This window comes from Triticum aestivum, chromosome 4B (genome assembly GCF_018294505.1).
Source record: "Triticum aestivum cultivar Chinese Spring chromosome 4B, IWGSC CS RefSeq v2.1, whole genome shotgun sequence".
Taxonomy (NCBI): domain Eukaryota; kingdom Viridiplantae; phylum Streptophyta; class Magnoliopsida; order Poales; family Poaceae; genus Triticum; species Triticum aestivum.
Genome location: NC_057804.1, coordinates 399,147,364 through 399,161,518, shown reverse-complemented (window position 1 = coordinate 399,161,518; position 14,155 = coordinate 399,147,364). Strand labels below are relative to the sequence as shown.

The following is a 14,155-nucleotide window of genomic DNA, read 5'->3' as shown; positions in this document are numbered from 1 at the left end:
TGCACAAAGATGATCTACACGAGATTCTAGTCAAGTTACATATGAAGTTCATTTAGTTCGGAGCTACGGCCTAGAAGATATGAGCAAAACAAGTAAAACATGGCATTGATGCAAAATGCACCCAAACATCAAGCAAACATACAAAAACAAGGATGCAACATGATAATATGAAGCTACATGCAATTCTAAGCAAGTTTCATATAAAGCACACTCAAAACGGAGCAACGGTTCAACACACACACACTAAACAAGTTATAGCAACAATCTGTCCAAAACAGCAACTAGGCATATTGCAAGCATCAAAACAATAAGCTACAGCATCTCAACATGAAAACATAAGGCATGGGCATGATGTACAGGTAAAGCATAACAAAACATGAACACTGAACTATCTCCAGAAATCACTAGAACATGCTCAAACACACATGGTAAGATTGCAAAAAATATCAGTTTCAGACTTTGCAGAAAATAATATCAGGTTGCAATGTTCAGAGCTATCAAACAACATGTTACAGGAACTTAACATGGCAAACAAAGGCATGGCATGAATCTACTAAATGCATAGAACAACAGTCCCTTACTGACCATGAGCCAAAAAGGATCAGAAAATATGATGGCACCCACGTAAACATGGCAAGTTATAATACAGATTCATTCATGGCAGAAACAGAATTATGAAAGCATGTAGATGAGCTTGTGCAACTCACTGCAGAGCAATACATGGCATGGCAGGGCAACCAACAGTAAGAAGACATGTTTGTGAAGCTAAGCATGGCAAAAGCAAGTCTATAGGGTGCATGGATCACTAGCAACAGTCATGGAAACAACTGAACTTAATGTTAACAGGCTAACAACAACATTATCAAGCAACTTTGGAGCAAGATTACAATAATCTACAGCAAGCTATAAATGCAACCAGAGGTATGGATGGATAGAGCAAGACATGTAGAACAAAACATGTTTAATGATCATCTCCAGATTATGCATAGAATGACTAGTAGCAACATGTTTATATAGCATCACGAAATAACAGATTCAGCCGGGCGAAACAGCAACATCATGTACCCTACTTAACAAGCTCGAATCACTCACCACAAGTCATTGCATGACAAGATAAGCATATCATCATCAAGAAGACATGTTTGTGAAACAAAACAAGTCAAGAACAAGTCCATAGCATGCAAGGATCAACTATAGCAACCTCGGCAAAATTGAATAACATGTAAACAATCTGCCAGGAAACATTTTGAAGCAAAAGTAGAGCACGAAAATGGCATGCTAGACTACTCCATAATTGCAAAAAAGGGCATGAATAGATAGAGCATAACCATATGTTCAAAACATCCTTACTGAAGTATCTCAAAATACGCATGCATCTCTCTGTAGCAACATGTTTACATGACATCAAAATAACAGCAGAACAGGAACTAAAATCAGCAACATCACGATGCCTAGTTTGCATGCTTGTTCTAGTCACCACAATGATCACAAAAATACATGGTAAGCACCTCTGTAAAGAAGACATGGCATAGTTCAAAACACATGTAGACATCAACCTCATAGGATGCACAGATCAATCATGGCAAAAATGACAAATGAGCTCGTTCTGTTAACAGACAGCAGAAAACATTATGAAGCACTCTTGCAATGAAGATTCAGGCATCAAGATGAACTCAAATGAATATGATACAATGGAATGGAATGATGTACTCTTTGAGGCGAACAATTTGACATATTACACGCACGAAACGGAGCGACGGATGCAGAGATACAATGCGATAAACATGGCATGAAAATTACACAGATCTGGGGACTTAGTCGTTTTTCTAAAAATAAACAGACGGGCGCTATATGGCTAAATGTCGCACGGGGCAGGGGAAAGAGGGTTGCTCACCCTGGGCTTCGGCCCAAAATGAAGAGGAGGCAAGGCGGGCTGGCGCGCTGGGCTGCGCAGGCCTGGGCTGAAGGGGAGGGGCCCACGAGGTCGACGGCAGGGAGGATCGGGCTCCTCCCCGAGCGGGACGGCGGCGGCGAGGGTTCGCCGGAGCGCGCGAGGGAGGAGGCGGGACGCCGGCGAGGCGGCAAGGCGGCCGGGGCGGCGCCAGGCGGCGGAGCCGAGGCGGAGCGGCGAGGCGGCGGCGGTCGAGGGCGGCCGGGGCGGCGGACGTCGGGGGAGGCGGACAGCGGGGCGGGGTCCGGTGAAACCGGCGGCGGGTTCAGGCGCCGCGGCGGCGGCGAGGCCTCCGGTGGCCGGCAGCGACGCGGACGAGGAAGGAGATGGCGGCACGGGATCCAGGCGGCGGGGACGGGCGCCTGCGGGCGAGATCCGGGCGGCGGCGCGGGGAGATGGGCCGGGAGGGCCCGATCCGGGCTCTCCGGGCCGCGGCGGCGGGGACGGCGCGGGGCGCCACGTGGCAGCACGCCACTGGCTGGGAGCGGCGGCGGGGAAGCATCCGGACGGCGGCGGACATGTCCGGTGGTGCAGAGGAGGTGGGATCTAGGGTTAGACCGGGATTTCGGGGGAGGATCACATATATATAGGTAGAGGGAGCTAGGAGAGTCCAAATGAGGAGCAGTTTTCGGCCACGCGATCGTGATCGAACGACCGAGAGCATGGAGGGGAGTTTGCTGGGTTATTTGGCCATTTTGAAGGGTGTTGGGCTGCAAAGAGAAAGGGGGGTTTCGGGCTACGCAGTTAACCATTGGAGTATCAAACGAACTCCAAATGGCACGAAACTTGATAGGCGGTCTACCGGTGGTATACCAAGGCCGCTTGGCAAGACTCGGTCCATTCCAAGAATGTTTAACACCCGCTCACAACGAGAGATAAAAGGGGAACGCCGGAGGGCGTAGGAGCACCGGATTGCAAAACGGACAACGGGGAAAATGCTCGGAAGCATGAGACGAACACGTATGCAATGCAATGCACATGATGACATGATAAAATGCAACACACAAGAAAATGACATGGCAACGACAGTGAATAACTAGCAGACACCCGGCGCATCGAATCCGGGGCGTTACACTGCTGAACTGGTGTTTGATACTGTATGATGAGTGTATAACAGCTGAGATCCGGTGCACCCAATTGGTTGTTGACTTACCTTCACCTTGGATGCAAGAGTCCAAATAGGCTTCTTGCACGTGTCTTTAAATTTTTGGATAAAACGTGATTTCAACTCTGCCCATGATCTGATGGAGTTAGCGGGCAGCCCTTTTAACCAAGTATGAGCCGGCCCATCCAACATCATGGTGAAATACTTAGCACATGCAGCATCACTAACATCCAACATCTCCATAGCCATCTTATAGCTTTCAATCCAAGCCTCCGGGGGTTGATCTGCCGTGTAGTTAGGCACCTTACGGGGGCCCTTGAAATCCTTAGGCAAGCGCTCGTTGCGTAGAGCTGGCACTAAACATGGCACGCCCAAGGTTCTCGAAGTCACCCCTGTCTCCACAGATGCTGACGGATAAACCGGAGGTTGCTGTTGAGCCGCCAACTGAGCCGCCAGCTCAGCCTCACGTCGCGCCCTGCCCTGGTCCACCAAATCCTGAGCATCATTACCAGCACGCGGCGGGTCAGGCCTACGAGGCTGATTGCGGTGCCGCTCACTGTTCGATACAGCTTCATCAATGTGTCTGCTATAACTCTGGCTTGGATGCGGGGTCGAGTCAATATGTTCACGACTGTATGAATAAGCCGCCTGTTGAGCCATAGCCGTCTGAAGAAGTTCTCCGGCTCGCCGTATTTCCATCACTGCTGGCGACTCATCCTGAACCGGGAGAGCCGTCAATCGAGCAGTTGCAGCTATCATGTTATCTAGAGGATTAGAATAATGACCCGGGGGTGTCGAAACATGCTGAGGAGGGGTCAAATTCAAACGTGGGGGCCTGCAACACGTGGCTGAACCGGTGCTCCAGTCGTCGGCGCCTCAACGGCCCGATCCACCACAGGCGGGTTACTGGTTCCCGCCCCAAGCGTGTTGAAAAGGTTTCTCGCATCGTAAACCGAGGGTAAACGACTCACATGCCTTCTGTTAAAGAAAGCGTTTGATGCGTCTCGTCCAAGCTCAAGCGAAAAATTTCTGCTTGAAGCCGTTCTGCCTCCCTCTCCAAGGCGGCTCGCTCCGTCGCCATCCGGGTGTTCTCAGCATTTAGATCCTCCTTTCCTTGAGCTATCTCATCATGTAACTTTGCAACGTCCACATTATGTTGCGTTTGATTCGCCGGGGTCACCTTCGCCGTCAACAACATTGACAGAGCCTCCAACAGTTCATATAAAACTTGAGTCGGCTGGCGCATAGGGCCTCCTGCCCCGGCTACCGTAGAAGTCGCTGAACCGGAGATCATTGCTGGCGCAGTTGAAGAATTCTGCCCTGGCTGCGTACCGGCCATGAAGACTGTAACCCGGTTTAGCGGCTCATAGTGGTCCGGAATACTGTCACCATCGGAACAACCCCCAAGCCCACCATCCTGAACTTGATACATGGAGTTGGTCTCACCGGTTGAGGACTCATCGCCTGAATAAATGGCTGTCTCACCACCGGACTCAGATCCTCCTCCCAGATCTACTCCTTGAGTAAAGCCAACAAAGATATGCTTCAGGGCGGCTTGAGCCTTGGTGGGTCGTGCGCGCTGAGCCATCTCGACGATGTCGGCGCAGGTGTCCGGCTCAGCGTCCGACTCACCAATCTTGCCGATGAAGACATGAATTCCGCCGAAGGGGACCCGGTACCCGTACTCGATTGAGCCGGCCTCGGGGCCCCAGCCTGCGTCGTTGATGTAGAGCTTGCCGCGACGACTCTTAGTCATCCGGCCCACAGCGTATCCCTTGAGCCCTGCGGAGTTGCCCTTCAAGAACTCGAAACCACCGTGCGCTGGCCCCATGGTGGGCGCCAACTGTCGTGGAATTGTCACGGCAGATGCCCTAGCATGAGGACTTAAGTGTGGAGCCATCGCAACGTAGTTAGCTTGAAGGGGTTAAACGGGACAAAGGACACAAAGAATTTTACCCAGATTTGGCCCCTCTCAGCGAGGTAAAGGCCTACTCCTACTTTAGGTTGTATTGCTTGAGTTTCAATTACCAGGGAACGAATACGCTTGACCTAGTTCTCGACTTATTGTTTCTTTCCCTTACCTGCCGCCGGGTCACCCCTTTATATACACAGGTTGATGCTCGACGGCTTACAGAGTCCCGGCCGGCTCATACACAACGTGTCCGGCTCGGTGACAAAATTAAACTTTCCTTAACATACAAGTTAAACATACGGCGGTTTATGCTCGTGGGCCTCAAGTCGCCTCCGGTCTTGGGCCTTCAGTAAGCTTGCTTCATGAACCGCCATCTTCAACATCTTCTTGGGCCTTCTCATTATGAACCACCAGTGGTATGACCCGGCCCCTCCTGGGCGGGTCATACCCAATAGTTATATCCCCAACAGGATCCACCGTCAGTAATAAGCACTTTAGGTACTCCAAACTTGGGAAGGATGATGCTCTTTATCATCTTTAGTGAGGTAGAGGCGTCGGCGTGGTGTGTAGGGATTACTTCAACCCACTTGGTAACATACAACCACAAGAATATGAGTGTGTCCATCGGAGACCGAAAACGGTCCCAAATGATCTAAACCCCAAACATCAAAAGGTTCACATACTAGATTATAATTCATAGGCATGTCTTGTGTCCTACCTATATTACCTGTAACACACATCATAGCCTTTAACGAATCTGTGCCCATCCTTGAAGAGTGTGGGCCAATAAAAACCTTATTGGAGTACTTTAGCGGCGATTTGGTCCCCAACATGATGTCCTGCATACAGGCTGTTGTGGCGCTTATCGAGAATGGCATTCATCTTGTGTTGTAGAACACACTGCCTGATCATGTTATCCGGCCCATGCCGGTAGAGAAAAGGATCTTCCCAGAAGTAGTACTTTAACTCACTAAATAATTTCTTTCTTTGATGATAGTTCATATCCGGTGGCATATACTTCCTTACAAGACAGTATAATCTGCAAACCAAGGTTTGATTTTTTTTTAATCATAGCAAAACTCTCACCTAGAAAGGACTCATTTATTAGAACAGGGTCATAAGGTATCCTCTCCATATATGATGGATACTCATCTAACATATAAAGCCTGCTAGACTACCCGCTGTTCCAGCGGCATTGCGTTCGTGCAGCATTTTCAACCGCAAGATGCATTTACTGTTTGTTTTACCCTGCTGTCAATTGGCCAACAGCTCATTGCATTCACACACGTCCAATAATTATGTAGCTCTATGACTGATGGGGTCGAGCGTCTATGGGGCCACTGAGCGGAGGCTGGGTTTCTCTTGAGCTGGGTGGGCGATTGGCTGGTGGACCGCAGTTCGTGGTTGGGTGGGAGCGACGTGAAGGGATGGGTTTTCCCTGGTCTACGCAGACCGTGCTCTACCCTGCTGTTTCGATGGTCCCGGTTGGCATTTGGGCCCGCTGTGAAGTGGCTTGGGTGCTCAGGTAGCTCATACGAGAGGGATTGCCAACTGGATAAGAGCGGCGTGGCGGTCTCGACCATTGGTCAAAGGCCATGTGACCTAGCCGCCCGCAGCTGCAGCCGCCTCCTCTCCTCTTCCTCGTTCTCCTGCCGCCGCCGCCTCCTCCTCTCCTCTCCCCGAATTCTCCTACCTCAGTCGTCGTTGTCGCCGCCGCCGCCGTCGACCTAGACGTCACCGGCTGAGACCGCTGTGGTATGGATAAGGAGACGAGAGGAAGAGGACATCCTTCCCTGACAGCGCCCTGACCTGCCAGGTCTTCCTCCTCGTCGGCCTAGGTCTGGTTCTGCTGGATTAGATGGACAGAAGTGGTGGATCCGATGGTTGCCGAAATCCCTCATCGTCGGAGGAAGGCGTGCGACCGACAAAGAAATAGGCTGATGGAGCAGGATGGGGTGGCGGTTCAAGTTCGGCGGCCTTCGCGTGTTGTGGTTGGCGGCGCTCCACTTCCCTTCTCCCCTGCCCAGGTGAGTCGTCCTTGATCTAAAATATTTAATCCCCACACTGATTTTTTTATTATACAGTACGGTGGTCTGCAGATTATCCTTCAAAGGAGGCCACAAAGAGCAGCGATGGCTTCTTGGTAATCTGCAATTGGCCACAAAGGATGAGGTACATGGAGGTATGGTGCTATCACTGCTCGGCTGCCCCCATGCTTCCTTTCAAGTTTAGCGCTTTCACTAACTTTAGCTAGGTTTGTAATTTCAGATTGCCAGCTACCTTCCATTGGTGTATATGCAAGCTACAGAGGTTTGTGGATCAATTTGATTGTAGCTTTATTCTCTTATTTCATTGTGATGTTGTTTTAATTACCGCCATGTGAAATTAGGCGTTTCTTTTGGGGAGAAATTTTGTGATGCTATATTCTGCATGCTATATTACTGGCTTACATGCTTTAAGGAGGAGATTTTAATCTCTGGCCGTGTATGATGAAAAAAGAATGTTAATTGCTAATGCTTTATTTCAGAAAACCAAATATGCACCATGCCGATATGCTTCATGACGAGTGTGCTTTTGTCATCCCTCACCCTCTCAGGTTAGTGTTTTGGCCCTTTTAGTAGGTTTTTATTTTCCTTGCTCGAGCCAGATTGTAGGTCTGCATATTCCTATATATGTGTTTTATTGTTTAGTGATGCCTCATTGCATCGGCCTTGCAGATGACCATTAGGTGCTAACCAAGAGGTGCACGCCATGAATCAAACTACCGAGGGGGCATACAGTAATAAGGAGGGAGTGGCTATCGCAGCGAAGCTACCCTCCCCCTCAATCATGCACTGCTTTTCAAACGCAGTTTGCCACTGCTGTTTAATTAGCTTCTGCATTAGCAGCGGATTCAGAGTTTATTCTTCAGCGGATTCAATTTGCGGGAGACTCCTGTTGCAGTTTGGTGACATAGATCAGTGTCAAGTCGCTTAACAAATGCAGCTAGGTTCCATTCAGTTAGCCAAAGCCATTGTGCATTAAAATTGTAGATGTGCATGAGAGTGTGAAAATCATTATGGCACGTCTATGAGCATGCTATACTCCCATGCTACTTTCAGTTATTGACCACTAGCTTTATTACAGCACCCAGGATTTCAGGGTTTGCTTTACTTAGGTTAGTATGTACTCTACCACAGATGAATTGGTTATATCTCATTTTAATATACTTCATTAGTAATTACTAAATAATCTAAAGCGAGTTCTATGGCAAATTTTGTTTGGGTCTACTTTTTTGGATCATTTCCATATCTACATTTCTTACATATAAAGGTATGCTGCAAAAATTAAGGGTATGGATGGTAATTTATGGCTGTTTCAGTTGCTGACCATGTGATTATGGTAGTCTACAATTTGCTTATGGGTTCTTCATTGCTTGATTTTTATCTCGGACAAAAGAGGGCCAGCCACACCTTTGAAATAAGCAGCGGCCATCCAGTCCAGAACAGGTATATGTTCAGTTCTGGTTGCCTTCCATTTACTTGCCCGCAAGCAACACTTACCTCACATATCTATTGTTTGTTTTGTTATAGACTGAATCTGCTCGACAAAGTGTGAAAATGCAATTACTGCTTGGAAAAGTGTAAAAAGGCCAGGGTATCATTTATGTAGTTATTTGGAATGCAAGGTTAGGAAGTAGGTGCTTCTCTCTTTACCATTCATTTGCCCCGCCACTCTGATTTTTGGCTTGCTAAGATATGGACTTTCTAAAATGGATGTGTGCAGATCCAAGAAATAAGATGAGAAGAGGAATCTAGCAAAGGAAGGTGAATCTTTTCTCTTGTGAATACAACAAGGTTTGTTCCTGCTAGCGAGCAACACAGATCTCATGCATGTACTGATTGATGCCTTGGTTATATTAATCTATAAAGATAATTTCAGCCTTCCATGTATTTGAACATTTATTGTGTTGCAGATGAACTCTACCATGCTTACTGATATACTCCTGCGTATATGTATGTTGTACTAGAAGTTCCTATTTTTTAACTATTGCGTACCAGAAAATTGAATTGGCAATGTCTACATAAATATGATGTATTAAATTATGTTTTGAGAGGGATTTGTTCATTTTCAAAACTAAGGAAGTTGGATGAGCTTAAAGCACCCATTCATCAGTTCACTGAACTTTTCAAGTTCTATTTTAAGTCCACAAGAGGGCAAAATCATTGCTCTTTCCCAGATTATCTAAATCAGATGAGCGGGCTCCAAACTCCAAGTGCCATTTGCCGTTTTTGTGTTTTGATTTTTACTTGAGTGCCTTTGGACCGATGGTAGTATGGAGAGGTGACATTAGCATGGTTGATGGTTGCTTCTCTCTTGTAGAGTACATCTCCTTCTTCTATATTCCAATATATCAATAAAACAAGAGATCTATAATATCATTGTTTATGGAGTTCACAGATTATTGAAGATTTTTGCTGCCATGGAATTGTGAGTTTGTGACTATACATTCTTGTGTCTTGAAGATGTATTGTCTCTGTATGTGAATGTCAATATCCAGGTATGTAAGCAAGTCCTAACTTTTATTCACATATTTATCTATGAAATGCATGCAAGCAAATCACATCTTACAGACAAATTCCCCCTTATAGGTAAATGTGATGATTCATAAATTAACCAGTTGGAGATATGTAGATAGTCAGGTGTACTGATAACTGGAGTTTAGTGCTCAAAATCCTTCTACCTTTTCTACTGACTGTATTTTCGTGACGTCTTTAAGAGAAGAATGAGTACTATTAGTCATTCTCTATCATGTATAATAGTACAATACTGGAGATGTGAATGGATAATGTTCATTTAGTATAGTATTAGTAGATGATGTTTTTTTTCTTCAGTCAACTCGTGTATTTCCTGATATGTTCAGTCTATTCCCAAATTAGTTCGTAAAGTAGCCTTAACAATTATACAGTCTCTTTGTGTATTAGTACTCTGTTTTCTTTGGTTTTGGTCAGCTGGAAGAATCAGTTTGTCATAACATGTGAAAATGATTTTATTTACTTACGCTGTTGCTTTTATCAGTTAGCAAAGATGTTTGTCAAATGTAGTAAGTTAGGCATCGCAGTGAAGCTTAGCAAAGGGACTTCTGGTGAGGCCTACAAGGCTGGAAGCACTGTATGTAAGGTGGTACCCTTTGATGGATATTCATTTGTCAACTAATACATGACCACACTAGAGAAGCACACGCCGCGCACACACAAGGATCCTATCAGGTTCTAAATATGTACGTGGATGTGGATGATCTTTAAATACCTGGATGATTATTCCACATAAACAAAGTCATATTGTCATTTTTAACACAAGAACAAAGCAGTGTCCCATGACACAAATAGCTACTGCATGTGTTGAGTAGAAAATTCATTCATTAGTTATGGGGCATCAAGAAGAGCAAACACCAATGCGGTGAGACATACCTGTTCCATATAAACATGCGGAAAGTTGTAAATCCTTTCACCTTGGCGAGGCACTGTGATCAACGGCCTAGCTCAAGCATGCCATAGCTCCTTGTATAATGCGTCGCTAGAACTCCCTGCACAAAGGATTCATTATGTGAACTAACATGGCAAGTTTACTTTGTAGCATGGTAAATTTAGTTTTATAGCATTTTAACCTGACATATCGATATCTTATTGCTCTTCAAAGGTATCTAAAAGTTGTGTTCTCTGCAAACAGATGGGTGATGTTAGTCAATAGAATACCTAAGATGTCAGTTTTGTTGCCAAATATTGTAATCCCAGATTTACAGAGTTCTAGAATAGAAGATGATCTGGTGGTTACCTCTCTATTATTTACTCGAATGACTGTACTTATATCTTACGTTCAAACTTTACCCGATCTTGGTTTAGTTTCCATCTCCAATCAGATTAATGGTTTGCGGACCAAAGCCAATGTTTTATGGAGTTCTTATTCCTAATTTAGTTATACATTTCATTTGTAGTTTCTTGGTAGATAATAAGCAGTGGCAGATGAACCAATAAGTTATCTGTGCCCATGCTTTATTGTAAGCGTTAAATTTGCTCTCTGGTATTACTTTCAATGTGTTATCCATACCCATGCTTTTTGCGGTTAATTATCATGTCTTATCAACTTATGCAGAGTCCATGATATCATACAGTTTGAAGTCAAAAAATTCATGATATGGGTGATATGGAAAAGTCATTGCCTTCTTTGCTGGAACATTCCCTGATTGCCTGGACTTCTTGGGTCAATCGCTGGACGCCACCCCCGTCTCCTGGACGTCATGACGCCGCCGATTTCCTTGACGCCGCGTGCCACCGATCTTCTATAACTCAATTTCTCCAATTTCTCTCGGCTGTGAGCTCATATATATTTTTGAGTTGTGAACATATTATGTAAACTCAACACTTTGTTTTGTGACAAGTGAACTCATTTCATATTCATCTATCAATCATGGTTGAAGTGTCTATATGTCTCTCCCTTGCCAATGTACTAAAATTTGAGGTCTACATACTTTTTTCTAGCCACAATTCCATTTCTTGTCTCTGAATAAGCTACAATAAATGCAAAAGAAGATATTGCAGCAAGTAGCTTATAGATTGAAATTTGCCGCATTATTTATTTGTCGTATTGTTGCTCAGTTGATTCTGGACGTGAAATTAAATATGACATGCTATTCTTGATGTAATTGCGAAATTGCATCCAACATCAAGTAAAGATTACAGCAAACATCACTTACAGGTTGCTTGCATTCAACATCTTCAGAACTTCACACGCATCCATCTCCTCCTCCAGCTGTTGCTGCCATCACGCCACTGGTGCTGATGTTCAGCGCCACCCACTTCTCCAGCATGTCGCGGAGCGAGCTGCGCCAACGTACGCAGGAGAGGGCCAGCTGTGTTGTCGCGCGCAGGCCTGGGCGAGCACCCGCAATGAGCTGTGCTGGCACGCGCAAGCATCCGCAAGGCGAGGGCAAGCACCCACAGAGCGCAAGCATCCGCCACGCGAGCGCGAGCTGCGCCGGCGCGTGCAGACATGGACGAGCGCCGGCGGAGAGCTGCAGTGACGAGGGTGAGTTGAAGCGGCGCGCGCAGCCATGGGCGAGCACCGGCGGCGACCTGCAGTTACTCGCTCAGGCGTGGGAAGCTAGGGCGGCGAGTTAGGGTACCTCGCGCAGGCATCAGCGACGTACGCCGGCGAGCAACCATGGCGACCAGAACAAGCTAGCTACAGAGCAATCGGATAACCACAAACACATTGGATAAGGTAGAAAGAGGTAAGGGTACTTTGGTCCTTTCAGGTGACAGGAAATTGAAATGGAAAAAGAAAAAGTAATGGAAAAAGAAAAAATGGCATGGTAATCAAAATGCAACGGAGCTAGATGGCATTTTTACCGGGCCAATTTTGAGAGTGGCAGTTCTGCGAAGCCCAATATCGGAAGTGGCAAATAACCGCTTTTTCATGTAAAAAAGCTATCATGAATTGATCTCATGTCTTTCTTATAACGCCGTGTAAGAACATCATATCTAAATATCTATTTTCTAAGGGAAAAGTTGGTACTTAACTGACCGATTTTTCCCTAACATCCGTCACGTTCAACGTCTATCGTGCGTCTTCATGGGCCCGCGCACCGCATCTTTTCTTTCATCCTTACCTCCACTGAAACGCTATCCACACATACAAGCAGTCTGTTGCGAACCCACTAGGCGACCATGGTAGGGCGACCAAGTCGGCTGGGCCCGAGCGATCGCCGTCGAAGCTACCCAGGTGACGAAAGGAAGAGCCACGCCTCCTTCGCCGCGGCGCGATCCCGGCCAGAGGACCCCGTCGCCGGCGGCGAAGCGGGTTCAGGGACAGCGTCACGACACCAACGGGTCGGCCTCGCGCTTCCGCCGCCCATGCCCGCCAGGCCATGCGGCGCATGCCGACGAGTTTCAACAACTATGAAGATGTAGAACGGCGATGGTGATGACGACATTGTTGCTGCGACATCATTTCATTGTAAAAAAATAAAAAATTGCAACATCATCCATGTTGCAAAAGTTCTTTCCGCAACATCATCTTTGTTGCAAAAAGGTGAAGCTGAAAAAAAGAATTTTGCTAAACAACCTCTGTTACAAATGTTTCTGTAGCATGAGTTCTGTTTCAAAGGCTTCTGCAACGTCACCTTTGTTGCAATGATGAGGACAGAGCTGGGTTGTTGGATAACATCAGATCTAAGGGCTGCCGAGGAGGCGGATCTTTTTAGCCCATTTTCTAATGCTTTACGGATTTTATGACCAGACTCTAAATATTCTTATATTCATGGCTTGAATACTTGGTTCACTTTTGGCCTTTGCGAAGGCACTGGTGCCCGTGCGACTGTGACGCATCATTGTTGTAATGGTGAATAGCATATGAAGCCTCCTAATTTGTAGCGCTGCAATTTGGAGCCTTTTTGAAGTGGAGCAGCTTTGTCTGGTTGGCCTTCAATTATTTGTGCGTTGCTTGTGATCCTACTAGCTTAGTGTGCTTTGGTTGTTTACTTGTTTCCTGTTTATATATCCTACATGCACTAACCTGTTTATCTAGCACTAATGGTATTTATTTTATCACAGGTTGGAACTGCTCTGTCAAATCCTTACCTTTCTTTTGCAGAGGAACTGAATGGTTTGGCTGGTCCACAACAGTCTCAGGTAATCTTGATTTTACATGGTGAATGTTCTCTGTTGCATCATAATCAACTTGTGCTTGTCAAATGGATCTCCTGAAACAAATTCCTCCTAATAAATTGTAAAAGTCCTAATGAAGAAAAATATGTTCATGTCATTCTAAAACGATGTATGTACTGGTTGGCTTTGTGATTCCTCTCAGATTGTGCTTTTTGGCTTTGTGATTCCTCTCAAATTGTGCTTTTCGTTCTTATGTAGCAATGCATCACTTCTCCAGGTGAAAAAATGATGGAAACAAAGGCTCTGTTTAAATTTGTTGTCCTTTTGCATCTTCCAGCCTTTATCATACATTCTTCTTATCCAATTATGAGTTTAAATAGTTATACCTATCATTGTAAGCCTGTAGGAAGCAAATATTTTCATGTGAATTTTATTTCTCTGTGATGGTTTTAACAGAAACAAATCATAGCCACTGTTACATCATGTTATTTATCTTACCATGCCGTTCTATCTGTATACTCTGTTTACGTCTTTTTGACACT

The 14,155-nt window shown here is 45.8% G+C and overlaps 1 protein-coding gene across 31 annotated transcripts; it reads left to right on the top strand.

Annotated features, from left to right (window-relative positions):
- Nucleotides 1–6,260: 6,260 nt before the first annotated feature.
- On the top strand, nucleotides 6,261–11,431 carry LOC123092341 (uncharacterized). Of its 31 annotated transcripts, none has more exons than XM_044514109.1 (9): nucleotides 6,268–6,995; nucleotides 7,053–7,150; nucleotides 7,237–7,278; nucleotides 7,496–7,564; nucleotides 8,330–8,456; nucleotides 8,541–8,635; nucleotides 8,734–8,804; nucleotides 9,402–9,508; nucleotides 11,101–11,431. In XM_044514109.1, exons 1-6 carry the CDS (start codon nucleotides 6,919–6,921, stop codon nucleotides 8,563–8,565), a joined length of 438 nt encoding a protein of 145 aa, XP_044370044.1. In that variant the 5' UTR covers nucleotides 6,268–6,918; the 3' UTR covers nucleotides 8,566–8,635; nucleotides 8,734–8,804; nucleotides 9,402–9,508; nucleotides 11,101–11,431. The 31 variants fall into 31 exon arrangements, 22 of the variants coding, with proteins under 22 accessions (XP_044370044.1, XP_044370043.1, XP_044370042.1 ...); XM_044514108.1 differs by having other exon boundaries at nucleotides 8,541–8,643; XM_044514107.1 differs by having other exon boundaries at nucleotides 8,541–8,643; nucleotides 9,331–9,508.
- Nucleotides 11,432–14,155: the final 2,724 nt, after the last annotated feature.